This window comes from Erpetoichthys calabaricus, chromosome 4, assembly GCF_900747795.2.
Source record: "Erpetoichthys calabaricus chromosome 4, fErpCal1.3, whole genome shotgun sequence".
Classification (NCBI taxonomy): domain Eukaryota; kingdom Metazoa; phylum Chordata; class Cladistia; order Polypteriformes; family Polypteridae; genus Erpetoichthys; species Erpetoichthys calabaricus.
In genome coordinates, this window is record NC_041397.2 from 19,497,049 (window position 1) to 19,518,968 (window position 21,920).

The 21,920-nt window shown below is 41.5% G+C and overlaps 1 protein-coding gene across 4 annotated transcripts in view; it reads right to left on the bottom strand.

Moving 5' to 3' along the window:
• Positions 1 to 21,920, bottom strand: part of robo1 (roundabout, axon guidance receptor, homolog 1 (Drosophila)) — a 1,485,956-nt gene that overhangs the window by 8,259 nt on the left and 1,455,777 nt on the right. For all 4 annotated transcript variants that reach the window (XM_051926301.1, XM_051926302.1, XM_051926300.1 and 1 more), the window contains one exon: positions 10,761 to 11,060. In XM_051926301.1, coding sequence (XP_051782261.1) covers positions 10,761 to 11,060 — 300 coding nt within the window. The remainder of the gene's footprint in view (positions 1 to 10,760; positions 11,061 to 21,920) is intronic.

Below are 21,920 nucleotides of genomic sequence, written 5' to 3' on the forward strand. Positions count from 1 at the left end.
CCAGAGAAGAGCAATTAGACTTCTAATAGGTATAAGATATGAGGAGAGACCAAAGGAACTGAACCTTTTCAGTTTAAGCAAACACAGTTTAAGAAGTGACATGACTGAAATGTTTAAAATTTTGTAAAGAAATAGTACAGTGGATTTCAGCTGTTACTTTAAAATAAACAATAACACAGGGACACAGTTGGAAGCTCTTTAAGGGTAAATTTTGCATAGAAAACTATAGACATATGCAATAAACTATTAACTAGTGTAGTGGGGAATAGAAGTTTAGGGACCTTCAATCATGACGATGTTATTTTGGAGAAATTAGGTGGATATGATTGGTGAGCTTTGTTGAGGTGAATAGTCCATCCATCATCCAACCCACTATATCCTAACTATAGGGTCACGGGGGTCTGCTGGGGCCAATCCCAGCCAACACAGGGAGCAAGGCAGGAAACAAACCCCAGGCAGGGTGCCGGCTCACCGCAGGGCGCTGAATAGTCTGTTCTTGTCAAATATTTTCTAATGTTTTGATCTATCTATCTATCTATCTATCTATCTATCTATCTATCTATCTATCTATCTATCTATCTATCTATCTATCTATCTATCTATCTATCAGCATGTAAATATATATTGTCACACTTGCATAGAAAGATCCAGTTTCTCCCACCACAGGCTGGGAGTGGGCATAGCTGCTAATGGTGTTGTCTTTCTTTGCTCCCTCAGTACCAAGAAACCAGCCAGTGAGGGCAACTGACAGCACTCCTTCCAGCCCCTGGACCATAAAAGCCCAGCCGCCCAGTAGGAGGTGACGAGATACCTGGAGAGATGCAGTTCCTTCGAGCCGTAATAAGAAGCCATACTTGAAGCCTTGATATGCAGCAGTGTTTTGCTAGAACCTCAGAAGTCTACATTTCTATTTGTTATCACACCATCAAGCGCAGTTTTAACTATTAAAATCATACAAAGATATTGTCTGTCTGTATACCTGCATCTTTATCACTCTTTAATTTAATATTGTTCTTTATCAGTATGCTGCTGCTGGAGTATGTGAATTTCCCCTTGGGATTAATAAAGTATCTATCTATCTATCTATCTATCTATCTATCTATCTATCTATCTATCTATCTATCTATCTATCTATCTATCTATCTATCGTCACAGATAACTGAGGTCATTACCTGGCCGGGATGCCTGGAGGGACCGGAAAGAGACCTGAATAGCTTCCGGGGCACAAGGGGGCAGCCGCCCGGGATAAAAAGAGGACCACGGGAAAGGGACAAAGAGAATTTGACCTATTGGGAACCGTGGCCACCGCCAGGGGGTGCTTTAAGCCTCAGGAGACCCGGATGTGATTACTTCCACCACACTTGGCAAGATGGCAGAGGGATCGGCCAGGGACACCCGGAGTGCTTCCGATTCAAAGGGCAGCACTTCCGCCACACCAGGAAGTGCTGCCGGATGGACATCATCAGCCACCTGGAGCACATCCGGGCAGGAATAAAAGGGGCCGCCTCCTTACAGTTAGTGAACCAGAGTCGGGAGTGAGAGAAGGACGAAGCTCCCAGGAGGAGAGGAAAGGCGGCCAAGGACTGAGAGACTTGATTTTGGGGTGATTACTGCTTTGGGCATTGTGTGCTGTGTGGATTTGTGTTTATTTAATGTTTAATAAAAGTGTGTCTTTTATAAAGATGTGGTCTCCGACTGGTGGTGTCCGGGAAAGTCTCTATCTATCTATCTATCTATCTATCTATCTATCTATCTATCTATCTATCTATCTATCTATCTATCTATCTAACTTTGGAAGTAAATGGGGACAGCTGGGTTGGCATCCCAACATTTATCACAGTTATAGACCCGTTATTACTTCACCATGCTATCAGAAGGAAAGACCCAGAGTCCCTGCCATATGCACATACAAGTTCAACCGGACACATGTTTAACTGGGACACGGTGCAAGTAAGATTCAGGGCAAATACTAAGAGTGCCAGAGAGCTGGCTGAATTGTGGCTATCAAATGACAAATACCACTAACAGACACTTGGACATGAACCGAGCACTAGCAGGCTTATAAATAATAAATAAAGACTCCAAACCTCACCTTACTAATCCACCCCTCTTACACCCACCTCACCCATCTCCCTTCCTCATTTTCTATACATCATCTTTGATTCCTGTATGTCTAACTAATTATTTTCCTCTGATGGTGATACCTGGTACGTTGTCGAAAGCTCAGGAATAAAAGACTATTTTAAGATATGTGATTCATTTTCTCTCTTTGTTAATTTCTAGCTATAAATATGAAAACCATATCACAGACCTTTGCTGCTATATTATATATATTATCACACAGATGCGCTTAGAGATCAGCCAAAGGGTCAAATTCAGGGCGATCAAATGGGAGAAACAGGTTGGTAATGAGTGTTAATGCTTTTCTCTTCTTCCTACAGACCTAATAACCATTCTCTCCAAACACTTGCATCCCACCCTGATGACATCACTTCCATCCTGATGGCTCCACCTCATACTTCCTGCCGCCTTCCTATAAAAACCATCCATTAACTTATTTAAGGCCAGTATCAGTTTTTTCTTTACTACGCCAGACTTCACAATATACGGGGAGGATCCCCAAACCTTTTTTTGTGTATGTGTGCCTGTATATGTTGTCATGAATATGGTGTTTATTACAGCGCTTGCAGGAGTTTATTTAAAGAGAACACTTGAAGTGACTGAGGATGGAGCCTAAAGTGTAACTTATCTGTCTATATCCTCAACGTGCACTGACCTGAAAGGGGTTTCATAACCACAACCTGACTCTGCCCTTCTTTGCAGTCTTTATACCTTGACATTTTTTATAAAGTAAAAATTCCAAAACAAACAAAAATATTTAACATTTTGGTAACATTCTGTAGCAAAAGCAAAATGAACGAACAGAACAATTATTCCCAGATAGCACCATTCACATCCAACCCACCAATGAAGCAAGCCTGCCCTTAATTGTGTTTAAAAAGAAAGTTATATACATTAGAGGTACCTACGTAGTTTGGAGGGAGAGGTGCAGCCTATAAAGACAGAACTATGAGGCTAAAAGAAAGAAAACAGCTGGCTAGCCCCGTGTCACTGCCACTTCTCTAAAACAGGGACAGAAAATTACATATAAATTCATAAAAAATATGTAAATATGAACATTCTCAATGTGGTGAAGCTAAAGATGTCATAACACAAAAAATGTTAAAAATAGTGGCAATTAAAAATGTGAACCTTAGAAGCAAATCTGATAGATAGATAGATAGATAGATAGATAGATAGATAGATAGATAGATAGATAGATAGATAGATAGATAGATAGATAGATAGATAGATAGATACTTTATTAATCCCAAGGGGAAATTCACATACTCCAGCAGCAGCATATTAATAAAAAACAATATTAAAGAGTGTAACCTTGAATAATGTTAACGTTTACCCCCCCGGGTGGAATTGAGTCTCATAGGAGGAATGATCTCCTCAGTCTGTCAGTGGAGCAGGATGGTGACAGCAGTCTGTTGCTGAAGCTGCTCCTCTGTCTGGAGATGACACTGTTTAGTGGATGCAGTGGATTCTCCATTATTGACAGGAGCCTGCTCAGCGCCCGTCGCTCTGCCACAGATGTCAAACTGTCCAGCTCCGTGCCTACAATAGAGCCTGCCTTCCTCACCAGTTTGTCCAGGCATGACGCGTCCCTCTTCTTTATACTGCCTCCCCAGCACACCACCGCGTAGAAGAGGGTGCTCGCCACAACCATCTGATAGAACATCTGCAGCATCTTATTGCAGATGTTGAAGGACGCCAGCCTTCTAAGGAAGTATAGTCAGCTCTGTCCTCTCTTGCACAGAGCATCAGTATTGGCAGTCCAATTTATCATCCAGCTGTACTTCCAGGTATTTATAGGTCTGTACCCTCTGCACACAGTCACCTCTGATGATCACGGGGTCCAGGAGGGGTCTGGGCCTCCTAAAATCCACCACCAGCTCCTTGGTTTTGCTGGTGTTCAGTTGTAGGTGGTTTGAGTTGCACCATTTAACAAAGTCCTTGATGAGGTTCCTATACTCCTCCTCCTCCTCCCTACTCCTGATGCAGCCCACGACAGCAGTGTCGTCAGCGAACTTTTACACGTGGCAGGACTCCGAGTTGTATTGGAAGTCCGATGTATATAGGCTGAACAGGACCGGAGAAAGTACAGTCCACTGCGGCGCTCCTGTGTTGCTGACCACAATATCAGACCTGCAGTTCCCGAGATGCACATACTGAGGTCTGTCTGTAAGATAGTCCATGATCCATGCCATATCATTATATATATATATATATATATATATATATATATATATATATATATATATATATATATATAATGTTACATTATTTATTATTTCATTAAGTGGGTTTGAGAATGTATGGATGCAGTATATAAATATGTTTGCACACATAAAGGGAGAGACAAATGACGACATTCAAACTAGTGATACACCATTCTGCGGTCACCCTCACCAGATGAAATGTGAAAGGCAGCTTTAATTTTAAATTTGCCCTGCTCTTGCCATAAGCAAACTGTGGCATCATTTTCATTTAATTTGAATTCAAATGTTATTACTCAGGCTGGCTACGTTAATGAGTCCATTAAACTGAGGGTCTAATCAATTGTTTAATTTATAAACATAAAGCCTTGTGGAAAAAAAGAACTCCTGCCGAAGATGAACATGCTAGGAGAGCAATACGTGAACTCCCTTCTTATTTATTTATTTTTTTATAGTGTATTACATTTCACACAATAAGCTGTCATTGTGGATTGCGACTAACTGAATTAACATAATAGCATATCTTATAACTTCCCTGCAGATCTGGAGTATTACCTCATGTTTCTTCCTAACAAATAAGATTTTCTTCAATATTTTGTGTCTTACAATAGAAAAAAGAAGACAACAATCAAAAATACCACATGATACTTCTACTCAATGCCTGCCAGAGTTGGCTCCTGCCTTGTAACATCTGCTGCCAAGACAGGCACCATCTTCCTTTCAGTCTGACTTGAATAAGTGAATTAGAAAATTAAGACAGATGGATGGAATTCCCAAAGTGATTTTTTCGGATGGACATCATTTGTTACTACATTATTACATTCTGGTATCCCCAAAGATGTCCTGGCTGGGTTAACTGGTTGGTCCAGTTTGAATGCAAGTATGGGCATTTCTGTATGAGTGGGCACTGTGTTGGACTGATGCCCTGTGTAGGCACCCATGACTCTGAATAGAACAGGTAAATGTTTTTTTTTATTCAACACATTTTTTAATCACCTCTTTACTGAGTATACGCTCAACTGAATCTTTTCATTTATACATATATGTATATATTGTGACACATCGCGCCATGCTCTCGCTTTCTAGGGCAGCTCAGTAACAAAGAAATGACATTTTCACTCAGAAAGAAGTCAGAGAAATGGCGGATCAGCTCTGGTCTCACATCTGGCAGTAATAAAACCTTTTAAGTGACTGATCATCAAACACAGGTAGTTCTTCCCCGGTCCAGGGCACCTGTGTTTTACAGACCACTAATGGAGTTTTTGGCCATGCCTCTCTACAGCTCAACAGCTCTGAACATGATGTCTTTGAATACTTTTAATTACAGGAAGACAGAAATGGAGTCAAACATCAGTTAAGTTTAGGGCAGATTTCAAAATCCTCCGTTTAACATATAAAGCCTTAAATGGCCAAGGTCCGGCTTACTTGTTTGAGCTTATGATGACATACAAACCAGCGCGCACATTAAGATCTCAAGATGCCCGTCTGCTTAAGATTCAAAGGATTAATAAAATAACAATGGGAGGTCGAGCTTTTAGTTACAGGGCCCCTAAACTGTGGAATGGTCTGCCTGCTACTATAAGAGATGCCTCTTCGGTCTCAGCTTTCAAATCCCTGCTGAAGACTCACTACTTCAGTTTAGCACACCCTGACTAGAGCTGCTTGTTAACTGTACAGACTGCATCTCTGTTGTTAGTCATTAGTACTAAAACATAAGTTATAATCTGTTACTGACCCTCACCTATTCTGTTTCTCTTCTTGGTACTCAAATGTGGCACTTGGTGCCACTGTCCTACTGCCAAGTTGTTTTGACGGGCTAAGGTAAAGTCATCTCTGATGGAGGATCACAGGAATCATTGGGTAAAAGGGTCTTTTCATTGGATTGGCTGGCCCAGTGCTGACTCAGCTGTGGAATGGCCAATAGGGGGAGGCAGCTTGGTGGCCGAAGTCTCCAGGACTCTAAACAAATCCAAATCATATTATGTGATATCATCTATTGTTGAATTCTGCTCTGTACAGTGATCCCTCGCTATATCACGCTTCGACTTTCACGGCTTCACTCTATCGCGATTTTTTCTCATACACGCTTACGTCACTACGCATGCGCTTTCTGAGAACTTTTATCTAAGCCCCACGATGGCTCCTAAACATGGTGATTTTTCTAAGCCTTCTGACAATGAAACTAAGCGCCGGAAGAAGACGCTTACCATCCAGGAGAAGGTGAAACTCTTGGATATGATCAAAGATGGCAATACCCTACAAAAGCCTCCTCACGCATATGAAAAGACAGCGCCAGCAACTGCCTATCGAGATGTTCTTCAGCCACGCACCTGCGGAAGAAGACAACGACGCACCTGCTGAAGATACTGCACCACCTTGTCACGCTTGGGTCACAGATTTGCACAGAGACACAGGAGGTTGTAGAAAAAAAGAACTTTATTCAAAGCACCGCAAACAAACATTTGTCTCTTTTCAAAAGTTTAAACGTGCTCCATGACAAGTTAGAGATGACAGTTCCGCCAGGAGCAGAGAATGTCTTAGAGAGAGAGAGAGAAACAAAACAACCAATTCCAAAGCTGAGAGGCGCTGCACAATAGTTTTAAGTAAGCGGCGTACAGCGTGAGAGGTTTATTGCGCGTTATAGCGCAAGTAAGCAGGGTAAGGAGCAATGTGAAGGTAGACTGTCAGCTGTTTCAGGGGTTTTCCCAGGGGCGTCTGTGTCCTCTGAGGGTGCGATCAGCGCTCCAGCTTACAACCTGAAGACTCTCCTACTGAGCTCGTGCCTTCATAGGTTAGTGGTTGTGTAAAAACTGTGTGTGTGTGTGTGTGTGTGTGTAATTAAATGTACAGTACAATAATAATAATATGATATTTGTAACATCTGTCTTGTTTTCTCTTATTTTGTCTAATATATTGGGTAATACGAGTGTAATGGTGACTAAAGGGTGTTATTTCATGTCTAGAGGGCTCTAATAATGTTAAAAAAACGTATTTAGAAGGTCGTAAACAGGTTTTCTATACTCTAACTGCGAAAATATTCAATTTATAAATAAAGAATCCTACTTCGCGAAAATTCATTTATCGCGGTAGAGTCTGGAGCGGATTAACCGTGATAAACGAGAGTTCACTGCACTTGTAATATTTCTATTGCTTGTGTTCTGTTCTGTTTATTGTATTGTATTCACCCCTCTTTTTTGACACTCACTGCACACCCAATTTAACTGGAAAGGGGTGTCTCTTTAAACTACCTTTCCCAAGGTTTCTTCCATTTTTTTCCCAACAGTTGTTTTTTTTGGGAGTTTTTCCTTGTCTTCTTAGAAAGTCAGGGCTGGTGGGCTGTCAAGAGGCAGGGCCTGTTAAAGCCCATTGTGGCACACCTTGTGTGATTTTGGGCTAAACAAAAACTAATTGTATTGTATTGTATTGTGTGTTGTTAATAATAAAAGAATAAACTAAGAAAGGCTGGAAAAATTTTTAAAAAGAGATCACAGAGAGAGAGATAGCCAAAGAATTACAGGATGGAAACAGCACATTCTAAGAAAACCAGGGCACTAGACTGTTAGTAATTTGGTTAATTCCTGTTAAACAATCAATATCACAACATGCCCAGCAACGATGCTGACAAATGGAGCAATAATAATAATAATGTTGCAATTTCTCACAGAACTGTTTTAGGGTTCAGTATAGCCATTACAAAAAAAAAACAAAAAAACAACTTAATTTGTATTCTTGTTAATGACTAACGGTACACTAGTCAGCTTGAGCATTTTTTTCCTAATTGTGGCAATTAAAATGAAGCCGAAGGCTAAAATTGATAATTTATACTGAAATCTATTGAAATGATTTCAACTGAATAACAATGTCATTTTAAGTGCAAACTCATCCTGAATTTTTTTTGCACACATATTCATGTCATTTAGCTTCCTGACATTTTAATGCATTAAGCCGAAAAAAAGTACAGTATATGTTGGAGCTTGGAGCAAAAATATTTATGCTAACATATGATTAAAAAGGTCCAAATGTGCCTGTAGGTTTGTAAAGAAATCTAAAAGTATGCTTTCAACATTTCATTCTTGTAACGATGCAGATTCTGCTCCATGCCGGCTTCTGGGAGTTCTTGAACCCGACACTGTCGGTAATGTAACCGGATGAGCTGGACAGTGAAGACATCAACAACGAAGCAAGGGGATGGTGCAAAACAGCGCAAAGTGCCTTTATTTAAAACAGCAAAACCAAAACAGTGTTTAAATAAATAGTGAAGTGTTGCAAACAGTCATTAAATAAATAATCCATTAAAAGCAAGTGAAAAAACGTGGAGGTTAAAATCCAATAAATAAATCCAGTTAAAAATGGGGTTAAAACAATGGCTGGAAGCAGTCCTTTTAAAAATAAAGCTTAGCGCCTTCTTTCTACTGGCGCTCCCCTGCTTCTCCCATCCAGGCTATGCACCAGGGTAGTCACCCTACCTGCAGCTGACCTTCTCTGCCTTCTGCTGATCTGCTCGACTTTCTGATCCATGGCTCCGGTGGGTTCCACCAGACCGTGACTTGGGCTCCCCAGGGACAAGGGTGACTCCACCCCCGATGTCCTCATTTGAATTGAGCTGGCTTGAGAATAAATGAATGAACACATCTAGTTGGCTTTGGCACAATATTGTAGCATGTACAGCAGAGTTCTTGACTCCAGCATTCTATTGTTAACTTAAAATTAATGTGAGTGAATGTGCACTCACAGAGCAAATTTCAGGACCACTATACTAAAGAGGATAAGTCCTCTTTCTGCTCCTAAACCAGCCCGAGTTCCTTGTGACATGGATTGCATAAGATGGCGGAAACCTTCTTTGAGGTACTGGTCCATATTGACATGATTCCATCACTCAATTTCTGTAGATTTATCAGCTGTTCACTCATGCCATTCTAATACATCCCTAGGGTGTTCTACTGGATTCAAATCTAGCGACTGCAAAGGCCCCTGAAGAATACTATCCTCAAGTTACCGAGATCAGGGGTCCCCAACTCCCATCCTGGAGGACCACAGTGGCTAAAGGTTTTCCACAGGCCATGGCCATTGTCACCAACAACAATATGGCAGCGGCCATGAAAACAAAGCACAAAATGATGGCACACAGGAGAAATACTGCCAACAAAGTGGTGATGTGATGATGTCACAAAATAATGCAACATAAATAAATGAAAATAGCAATACTCATATTATAAGCCATTTTTGTGAAATCACTTTTCGGTAGTGAGACCAGCTATGTTATATGGGTTGGAGACGGTGGCACTGACCAGAAAGCAGGAGACAGAGCTGGAGGTAGCAGAGTTAAAGATGTTAAGACAAAGTCTTAGAGGCGAGATTGTGTTGGTTTGGACATGTGCAGAGGGGAGATGCTGAGTATATTGGGAGAAGGATGCTAACGATAGAGCTCTCAGGCAAGAGGAAGGTTTATGGGTGTGGGAAGACAGGACATGCAGGTGATGGGGGTAACAAAACAAGATGCAGAAGACAGAAAGATATGGAAGAAGATGATTCACTCTGGCAACCCGTAACGGGAGCAGCCGAAAGAAGAAAAAGACTTTTGACAATCTCAGATATAATAATGACACCCAGCAGCATAGTGTGCATGGTATGAGCCAACTCTAGCCGGACCACCAGATCATCTAAGGGCCTAGTCACACACTCACTAAGTTTAGAATCGTCAGTTCATTCGAGCTTCATATTATGAATCTAACTAAATTGTGGACTCACATAATCCTTTTTCTTAAATTGTAATACTGCACTGCATTTCAAAGCAAAATTAGAAAAGAGATCAACGCAGATACCTAATTGAAAATAAAACTCCTTGGAGATCCTAACATCTCTAGAACAATAATCCCCTTGTCATACCTCGCAATGAAATCTTACGATTATTCCAATAATAAATCCATCTGTTTTAAACATGCATGTCAAAGCGGTACCATCTAGCAAGTAATTAGACTAAAAAGTACTAAACCGTGTCATGCCTCTCAGGAGAACCTGCTTAACAGATGAAGCATTGAGAAATATGTGTGCGTGTGCAGATTGTTTTCTATGAGTTTTATATTATCTTCCACAGAGGCAGCACCCACTTCTCAAATCATACAGAATCATCTTCCTTCATAGCTGTGTTTTACATCCATCCACCGTCCAGCTCACAGTTGGACAAGTATATCAGTCCACAGCAGTGCACAGTTACAAACACATATATTGATTTGAGACCCATCTAAAGTCACCAGTTTTTGAGAGCTAAGCCTAAAAATGGACACCTGAGCATACCTTCTTATTACTGACTATAAAATACTGATATGTCCTTTAAATCATAGGAATGGGAAAGGGAGACACAGACATCGGAAGAACATTCACTAGGCATTTTCTGTAGTGGTCTGCAGCAAATGTGTAACCCCGGATCACACGTACCTTGATTTTGGCGTGACTTGGCTGGGGTAGCATCTTGTTTTCCCGACTTGCTTGCACGTGGCTTAGCCTCCCGTAGCCTTTCATGCGATTCTCTGCGTTCTGCCGAACTTGTGCGACCATCCGAATGATGTCTGGCATCAGCTCCTTCTCTGCTCCTGTAGTTGCCACTCCTTTTGTCGGCAGGCCTCTGTTCTGTTTGTGACAGCTTTGGAGACATTACTGACCGTGCTTCTAAAAGAGATTTGGATGCGTGGGTAGGAGACTTAATTGCTGGTGGTGGCAGTGGAGGAGGAGGCAATTCTGATAGAAACAAATTAAAAAATGATGGTATTAGCAAGTATATAAACATTTTAAAGGATATATCCCTGATATAAAAGGAAACAAAGAAACACTGGACACATATACACCACTAGCCTGGGAAGCACTTCTCACAATTTTGGAGCCATAAGTGTTGCGATTTGAGTTATTTTTAATTTTTCTTGGTTTTCAATAAAATTAGAAAAACCATCTTGGTGTTGTGTATAGGGATTTTAACAAGCAAGGAATCCAATACTGCAATCAGAATTGTATTTAGAGTTTTTGTATAAGAAGTTATTTTTTACAGTTTTGGCAATAGGTTGTGGTGTTTGTTTAGTCACAGGGATTTACCCATGATGCACTGGGGCTGCGTCGCTTGTGACGTCATCAGGTATAAAGTTCACCCCAAAACTAATATTTCAGATTAGACTAGACTAAACCCTAGCGTTTACTTTCCTTGAATTTCTATTTACTAGTTATTTGAAACAAAGTCCTAGGTTTTGACTTCGATTTTTCGTTTTTGAATTGGTTCAAATGTTTCTCTTTTTTGACTTAGGGTTTGACCCTTGGTTTTTTTCTCCTGCTCATCACACTTTAATTTTCAGACTGTGGTTTTTGCAGACACTACAATAGGCCCTGGAAGGATGCAACGCACCACAAAGAACACCCGTTCAACCGTCTAATAGGAACACTTGATAATATGAGAAATGTAATTTTGAAGCTTTCCTGTTTTTAAAGGCAACTGACGTAAATTGTGAGTCCCATTAAAATGCACTTAAGGTTTGCTAAGACTAGTAATAATACATTTTATTTATTGTGTGCCATGACCATATGCTTCATCTAGCTGCTCCCTACGTTTACATATAATATGAAAGATAACGGTACTGGGGAATGCACCACCCTCTGATCCAGAACATGGACCAGACGAGTGAAAACGCAGGCAAGACTTTTACTTCAAAACTATTCAGAAATGTATTATAACAACGGATTAAAAAGGCACAAAAGTGCAGCAATGCATTCAGTAAATTATTTTATTACTACACCTCATAAAATCATCCATCCATCCATTTTCCAACCCGCTGAATCCGAACACAGGGTCACAGGGGTCTGCTGGAGCCAATCCCAGCCAACACTTATAAACAAAATGTGTTAAAATTGTGATTTGTTAAAATCAAAACGTTTCCCTGGGGTGTAAATACATAAATTCAATAAATAGTAAAAAATAAAAGTTGAGAGGTAAACTTTTTCCTTTCTTTCCATCCATTCCAGGACATCAGGTATTCTAAGAAGTACTCAGTCTGCCACCTCAGCCAGTAACCGCAGACCACAAATGCTACCTTAGTCGGTAACTTGCAGTTCCAGAGCTGCCACCACAGCCGGTTTCTGCATCTCCACAGGGTGTCTTACCCTCCACACAGATGCCATCATGACTTGGATACTCCCGTTATCAACAAGCTCATTTTGACTCTCTCTCTTTTTCTATTTTGTCAGCTCCCCTACACAGCAGACTTGATCACAGCCATGACACAGAACCTCCACAGCAGCTCCTGGTCCTACTCTCTTTAACTCTTTCAGGGCTGATGCTGACTTTTGTCAAAAGGAGGAGTTGACGATGGTAATCAAGTGTAAACTGTGACAGAACAAACCGTTATGTTTTAGTAGGACTCTCGTTGCTAGAAGGAAAGTTAGCTTCATTGGTTTGACCGAGATTTCCAGCACTTGTGTAAGTAGTAAGGCACAAACAAGAGCAAAAATGGCACTGACATCTGGCGAGAGATCAAAGTGATTGCGTAAAGCAAAATACCCCATGGACGAAGTTTAGCCTATTATCTCTGAACTGGACTAGGACTTGTCGAATGTGAGGTTCCAGCTTCAGCTGACTGGTCCCCAGCTAATCATGGTGCTGAACAAGTTCATGTAGCTGACACGCCTACAGCAATGTTGGCCAGGAGGACTGCCACTTAACAATTATAAGAGGTAGAAACCAGATGGCAATGCACTGAGACCATGACTGCTGATGATGCTGCCCCAGCCACATGAAGACAGCCTGGCAGCAAGCCTGCTGCACATTCTTACCAGTGGCGGCCGCAGCATGCAGCAACAGACATTTTATATTGATTTCTGTGTGAAACCATTGCTTTTCAGAAACTATGCTTTTCGGAAAGAATATTCAGCCCTCAAAGAGTTAATTAGTCAACAGGACCAATTCTGCCCCTCTCTCTCTCTTATGGACGCCTCTTCCTCAAGCAATCACTTCTCTTCTTACCTGCACTGACCCACTAATTTTTTAGATTTGTTTCACTCGTGAATTAATGCACTGACTATTAACCGGTAATCACTCGATTAAGCAAGCACACACATTCACATGCACATGTCTCACCAACATGAGCTAAGCTAACAGGTTGTGCCTAAAAATCAATTACAATCAATAAATTCATTTCATAAAACACCATCTGGACTTACCACACACTCACTGTAAGATTATCAAAGTCAAAGTGAACTTTATTGTCATCTCAACCATATACAAGTATACAGATAGATGAAATTGCGAAGCTCAGGGTCCACAGTGTAACAACATGACGTGCAAAAAACTATTTAAAAATAGAATTAAAATTAAAATTTAAAATTAAAACACAAACACGACAAGACAAAGAAGTAGCAGCAATATTGACGTGTAGTTAGCAATATGAACATTGATGCAATGTATAGTATTTTCAATCTAGATACATAAATATAGTCAATAGATATGCAATATAATTATTAAATAATAGATATAGATAATACAGAAATTATCAGTGTATGATAATAGTTGTTTAAGATATGTGTAAACAATGACAGGTCAGAATGTATCACAGCAGAAGGATAACAAGAGTGTCAAAATCCTTAAAGGTCAGTATGAGATTTTCAGTTCTTTACTCCATGCACACTCGTCTTTGCAGGACAGTGGCTTGCATGTATAAAAGTTTATGTTTATAGAGGTGGATGAGGCCGTGTGGGAGATCCCAGGGAGCAGCCTGGTGTTAAGGAGTCTGACAGCTTGGGGGTAAAAACTCTCCTGCAGCCTGGCAGATATGGCTTTGATGCTGCAGTATCTTCTCTTGGATGGCAGAATGTGTGAAAAGTCCATGTGAGGGGTCCTGTAAGGGGTCCTGCACAATGCTGCAGGCCTTGTGGACACTGCGTTTGTAAAATATGTCCTGTAGTGAAGGGAGAGGCACCCCAATAATGTTCTCTGCTGTCTTCACTATCCTTTGCAGGCGCTTGAGGTCGGATATGTTGCAGTTGCCATACCAGACAGTGATGTAGCTGGTCAGAACACTCTCAATGGTGCCTCTGTAGAACATGGTGGGGATGGAAGGGGGAAGACTTGCTCGCTTCAGCCGCCTCAGGAAGTGTAGTCTCTGCTGGGCTTTCTTGATTAGTGATGAGGTATTATGCATCCACGTAAGTTCCTCAGTTATGTGCCCACTGAGGAACTTGGTACTCCAAACAGTCTCCACATCTGAACCGTTGATGCTGAGTGGGATGTGGGCAGGATTTGATTTTCTGAAGTCCACGATTATCTCTTTTGTCTTGTCGACATTGACAGATAGATTGTTGTCTTCACACCATGCAGACAGCCATTCCACCTCATCTCTGTATGCTGCTTCATTTATCCCTGCTTTTCAGTTCCAGCACCGTCGTATCATCCGCAAACTTGATGATGTGGTTGGTGTTGTGCGTGGCTGTGCAGTCGTGAGTCAGCAGGGTGAAGAGCAGTGGGCTAAGCACACAGCCCTGTGGTGCTCCAATGCTCAGTGTGATGCTTTTTTTTATTGCTACTGCTTTAAGTAATAGCCGTCTATTTCTTGAATCCATGCATTTCATTACGCCGTCACATTGAAACACAGTCACCCCAAGCAGCATCAGGTGCAACGTATGGACCAGCCCAGGAAGGGTCATCTAAGCACTACAGCATCCAGTTAATATGGAGATAAAGCACCAGGTCTATCTGTAGTTAATTATCGTTGTCGGCAAGGGTTCAGTACTGGGACTGTTACTGTTTTCACATTAAATTCTGCTCCTGGCTGATATATCATTAGAAAGCGTAATAATCACCATCACTCATATGGCAATAACTTTCCTTAAGATGAAATAATGTTTCTCCTGTTCTTGAAGGTTTGCTTGAAGTTAACAAGGACAACAATGTGCTTTTAAACCCTGAGAAACAATTCTTATGATGATACAGACAGCAACAGGATACTGTCATTTTTTAAATTAGCAGACCAAAACATCAGTTATACTGAATCAGCATCCAACATCGGGATTATCTTTGACAATAATCTGTCTTTTACCACACATTACAAGACTATCTAAAATCTGCTTTTTCTAGCTAAAGAATGGTAAAAGGCCTTAGTATGCAGGATGCAGAGGAGATAATTGATGTTTACCAACTGCAGGGATATAATAACAATAATTAATTAATTACTTTTTGTACCACTTTTCTAAACTTTACACAGATAGGGAAGAACAATTTCAGCCATCACCAATGTGTGGCATCCATTTGGATGACGGGATGGCAGCCATTTCTGCAGCAGTACACTCACCGCATATTAGCTGTTAGGTGCTTTGTTTCTGGGAACCAATGAGATCCTATATGATGTTGACCTTTGCCACTTTCATGGGTTGCTTTCCCACCGCACAACAGAAATCACAACCTTTACGTAAAATATGGCCGTGATAGATTGGCCATCGAGCTCTGTGAAGACGATTACTTGTGTTCTGTTTTGTTTGTTGTATTTAGCCCATTTTTTGACATGCTCAACTTATCTGGAAGAGGGACTTTCTCTGAATTACGTTTCCCAAGATTTGTTGCATTTTTTGTCCCCTACAAGTTTTTATTGGGGGGGGGGGTTCTTTCTTGCCTTCTTGGGGAGTCAAGGCTTGGGGGGCTATTAAACCCCATTGAGGCACTCTTTGTGAGATCTTGGGCTATACAAGAAGTAAATTGTTGTTGTAGGATGAGATGTTAAACTGAGGTCCTGATTCTCTGTGGTTGTAAAAGATCCCTGAGCATTTTTCAAAAACAGCACGGTGTCCTGATGGCCTGGCTAAACTATGCCCATCACGGCCCCCTAAACATCCCCAGTCTCTAACTTGCTGTCTCTCTTACTCCTTCAGCACCAAACAGCTAATATGCGGTGCATGTGCTGGTGCAAAAATGGCTGCTGTCCCATCATCCAAATGGATGCCGCACATTGGTGGTGGTTGAAATTGTTCTTTACTATCTGTGTAAAGCCCATTAAGTAGGTTAGAAAAGTGGTACAAAATGTAATTAATTAATTATTGTTTTTAAAATATGGTAGAATCCAGATTAGTGACCTTGTTAGAGAAGAAAGGAATAAGACTCAGACTGGTACCCCATGTGGGGTTGACTTCTGCTTCATTCAAAGCTGTTTAAGAATAAATGAGTTTGGAAAATTGGTGAATAAAAGAATGAATGTTAATGTACGCTGACCATCTACAGTAAGTCCTTTCATGTAAAGGCTTCTGCCAAAAACTCAATAATAGAACAATAACAAAACTAACAAGTGAATACTTGTGTAATTAGCTTATATTTGCTTTGCACTGTAGCATACAGAATGTAATCTTGACAGACTTCTCAGGTTTCACCATTTTTTCTAATAATTTTCTGCATCTCAACATCTTTTCTTTCACTGCCATCCACTGGCAAATACAAGAACTTGTTTTTATTGTCTTTATCATACTAAGGAGGAGCAGACTAATCTACAGATTCTGGGATATTATTTCATGAGGATATGGCTGAAAGCCTGTCCCAGTATGCCCCAGGATCTGCCAGGACTCACTTCTGAACATATTTAACATGAAGCATAAAAGGGCTGAAACAGGCAGCTTTTTTTGTTCTAAAGTGTCACAAATCGGTATTTTTTATCAGCAAGGATTCATTAAGTGAGTACTTTAAAACATTTCAAAAAGACACCAAAAACACATTGGCATTTTCAGGAGTATTATTAGCTCTTGTTTCAAAAAATGTAAAATGCTAACATACAAAAAATTTTAGTTTAGGGTTTGCTTAGTAAAGCAGGTTTGGCTGTTCACATACATTCTGTTGCCATTCAAATGTGTAAAACAATTTGTGATGGACTGGTGGCGCAGTACAAGAATAATAAAAATAATAATTCATTACATTTATATATCGCTTTTCTCAGTATTCAAAGCGCTATCCACACAAGGAAGAACCGGGAAGCAGCAGCACTACCACACACCAAGAAGGGCCAGAGCAGACTGGACTTAGCAAGGAGACTGTTAGATGTGTACAGCAAGCTGCTAGAAATGTTCTACTAGTCCATAGTAGCCACTGTGGTGTTCTGGTCTTGTGTAGAAGCAACCTGAGCTCAAAAGAAGCAAAATATCTGAGGAAACATATCAGGAAAGCCCGCTCTACCACACAGGGTGAACTCTGAACACACTGGAAGCGGCTACGGAAAAGAGGAAGCCACCACGAAAAATCTCCTCCAGGAGGCGCTAAAGACTCATTGCACCATGGTGTGCTAAGAAACGCCGCTCTGGGGGTCTATTCTGCCCACTGCTATCAGGCGATTCAATGCTTCCTCTTGATGTACTCTTGAAGCTCATTTCAAAATATCTGCATAATATACATTTATTTATATATGTTGGGGTGGCACGGTGGCACAGTGGAAGCGCTGCTGCCTCGCAGTTAGGAGACCTGGGTTTGCTTCCCAGGTCCTGCCTGCGTGGAGTTTGCATGTTCTCCCCATGTCTGCGTGGGTTTCCTCCGGGTACTCCTGTTTCCTTCCACAGTCCAAAGACATGCAGGTTAGGTGCATTGGCGATTCTAAATTGTCCCTAGTGTGTGCTTGGTGTGTGTGTGTGTGCTCTGTGGTGGGCAGATGCCCTCCCCAGGGTTTGTTTCCTGCCTTGCGCTCTGTGTTAGCTGGGATTAGCTCCGGCAGAACCCTGTGACCCTGTAGTTAGGATATAGCGGATTGGATAATGGATGGATTATATATGTTGTCACACACATGTCAATAGGAGACAGCTAAAGGGCCTGAGTAACAGTAATTCCATGCCAGACCAGGGGGCGGCGAGGTGCACTAACTGTCTTTCTCGATCCATTGCAGACCATTCTTGGGAAATCCCACTCGGCTCCAGCGCCTTTGATGATGTCACTCCTGGTTCCGGCGCCGTTAATGACAGCACTTCCAGGTCCGGCACTATTGAAGATGTCACTTATGGTCCTGATGACATCACTTCCGGTTACAGCCCCGATGACGTCACTCCCGTCACTGGCCTTTAAAGCCGCCATCTTCCCTCCATACCTTCAGTTCTGTTTTGGACTCAGTCTTGTGATCAATTATTTCAAGTACCTTTTGCATCCAAGGCTCATTATGCAGGTGGCTGCCCCAAACCTTTATGATATTTTTGTGTCATTCTTGTGACAATGTATGTATGTACAGTATGTATGTATGTATGTATTTATTTATTCATTTATCGATTGATTAATTGATTGGATGCATTATTTGTTCTGTGAGTTTCTATCCTTGTTTTTCATATTCCTGCTGCTGTATTGCCGCACCCACCACATGACAAATCAACTCAGAATCCCAGATTAGGACCTGAGTGCGGCCATGCAACAGGTGACACTTCAGCACCACACTAGTTCAGGTGGAATGGAACAGTGTGAGGTTATTTTTTATGGTGACTAGGTTGTTCCCTACAGGTTGGCGGGCCTACTTGCAGGGCTGGATGCAGATTAACATCACCCCTGGGACGAAGCCATTGCAGGTTAAGGGCCTTGCTTAAGGGCCCAACGGAGTAGAGTCACTTCTGGCGTTTACAGGATTTGAACTGGCAACCTTCCGATTACCAGTGCAAATCTTTACCTCAGAGCCACCACTCTGCCCATTATCAGTGCATGCTACTAATCTCTGCCGCTGTATGCATTTGAATTTCCACATGTAATTAATCTAATCTTCGGCTGCTCCCGCAGTAGATCATCTTCTTCCATGAAATTTGTATTGTTGTCCGCACATTGATTTGGCAAAATTTTACACCGGATGCCCTTCCTGACGTAACCCTTCCCATCAAATCTTATCATAATTATATATTAATGCCTTCTCATTCTCCTGCAATAATGCTATGTGCCGCAGCACCATTGCTGAAGTTTCCCAGCAGTCATCAGTTTGAACGACAACACTTGTACAGTGACTCGGGCATCATCAGACTCTCATGACTCAGATCAAAGTAACATAGAATGACCAGGAGGAGCAAGGCAGCCAAATGGCCGGGATCAACAAAGCTTCGTATTCTCAAACTAGTGAAGGCCTTGAGCTCCCAGGGGTTAAGTTTCTCCAGTATTCGGCTTCTTTGAGTTGTTGTGTAATTTCCCTCTCCTCTGCTCAGTGTAACCATAGCTATTGTAAAAATAATAACTGCATGAGTCTACCGCATCCTCATTTTTAGAATAAATTGGAAAGGGTTTTATCAACATTTTTAAATAGAATTTTCATATGCATTACAAAAGATGAAAAGCTGTTCAATTAAAATACAATCAATGCAGTAAATCACAGAAACAGTTGGGATTCGTTAATTTTAAACAACACTAAAAACCCATATCTTCACCTAATTTTGAGAGCTAACTAGTGAAGAAAAGCTCATTATGTTATACTTCCTCATATTAATGAAAACAACAGGAGTTAAATATTTCACAAACTTTTAACTTACTCAGTATGCTTTACTTTTTAAATGTCTGTCTACCTGTCGATATCAGTATTTTAGGTTCAGTAGCTTACAGTAGATAACACTTTATGTGTCTATAGTGTTATCTATGGCTTGGTTTAGCAGATGAATCGATGGATGGACTTCAAAATTATCATGTAAGGAGAGATCATACATATGTTAGTGGTATGTTTTCCATAAATTGAGTAATAAAAAATAATGTTCACATTTTGCACAAACGTAAAGAAAAGCAGCCTCAAAAAAGTTAAAGGTGGTGTACCACACGTAGCCTAACATCATTTACATCTGCTTGCAGCCAAGAAGATGTTGATCTCCCAGACACATCTGTGATGAATGGCTAGCACTAAAATATTTTTGCTTATTTCCCTTTTGAATTAATTTTATTTTTGATCCTTTTTCTGGTTTTGACTACCAGAACAGTCTTTTCTCATGATTACTATTTCAAATCTTTTTACGAGTTTGCTAGCATAACAAAAGTAACATAAGATACTAGCCAGCCGCATAATCATGCCAGTTTTTTAATGATTTTTTTAAGCACAGGGAAAAAAAATGAACATTTGAAAAATCCGTAATTTAATAAACCACCAAGAAAAGTAACATTGCAACAATGCACGCTACGAACCAACATACATTCATCGTTCAGTACGCACTGCCTGCTCATGTGCCCGCACCCAACTCCTCACCTGAGTCGCTTTCGTCTCTGCTACAGTCCACATGCACCTCTGAGCCACATTGTCTTTTCATTGTTCTTTGCGGTTCCGGCTGCTTTTCTATATATAATCCACCAAGTCACCCGACCATGGTAGTAGTGAGGGGGGGTGGGGTGTGTACAAAGGGCAGGGACATAATCAGTGTGAGCGTATGACCCGCACTTACTGGGAGTTCAATGGCTTACCCAGGCCTGTCGGCGCAGTGTAGACACACGTTGATCCATTCAGTGCAGCGCGCGTGCAGTACCGGACATCCAAGGGTATCACAGACCTGTTAATGCTCAATCACACGTGGCTGAAAGCCACTTGTCCCTCTAAGAAGTTGGACGCCGACTGCTTGGCGATTGCGTAACTATTTAGCAGTAGGGAGTCTCATTTGTTTTTGGAATTAACCAGACAAATCACTCCACCAACTAAGAACGGCCATGCACCACCACCCACAGAATCGAGAAAGAGTTATCAATCTGTCAATCCTCTCCGTGTCCGGGCCGGGTGAGGTTTCCTGTGTTGAGTCAAATTAAGCAAAATTTGTGTGTGGTGAGTTGTTGCATCTGGGCACATGAGCAGGCCCTGTGAATGCCTTGAGAGCGTGGGTGGACGCATGTCGGGGAATAATGAGTATCTATATATCTTCTTAGATATAGAAAGCGTCTGATGCGGTGTTTGGTGAATTGTTGCAGTTTGTGAGTTAGCAGTTGTGATGGTTTTACACTCCAGTATATTGCGGTAAACGCTGGTAACAGTCAGGCGGGCGGGCGGGCGGGCAGGCGTTCTCGTCCCATGCTCTTAGAGTTGGTGGGCGTGTCTCTGTATCGGTTCGAGTTGTTGGGCGGTGCTCTGTCGTTCGTATCCCATGGTCGGACGACTTGGTGGATTATATATAGAAATGCAGCCAAAACCGAAAAGAATAATGAAAAGTCAACGTGGCTCAGTGGTGCATGTGTACTGTAGCAGAGACGAAAGCGAGTTGGTGAGTTGTTGCTTCCGGGCACATGAGCAGGCCCTGTGAATGCCTTGAGAGCGTGGGTGGACGCATGCTGGGGAATAATGAGTATCTATATATCTTCTTAGATATAGAAAGTGTCTGATGCGGTGTTCGGTGAATTGTTGCAGTTTGTGAGTTAGCAGTTGTGATGGTTTTACACTCCAGTATATTGCGGTAAACGCTGGTAACAGTCAGGTGGGCGGGCGGGCGGGCAGGCGTTCTCGTCCCATGCACTTAGAGTTGGTGGGCGTGTCTCTGTATCAGTTCGAGTTGTTGGGCGGTGCTCTGTCGTTCGTATCCTATGGTCGGACGACTTGGTGGATTATATATAGAAATGCAGCCAAAACTGAAAAGAATAATGAAAAGTCAACGTGGCTCAGTGGTGCATGTGTACTGTAGCAGAGACGA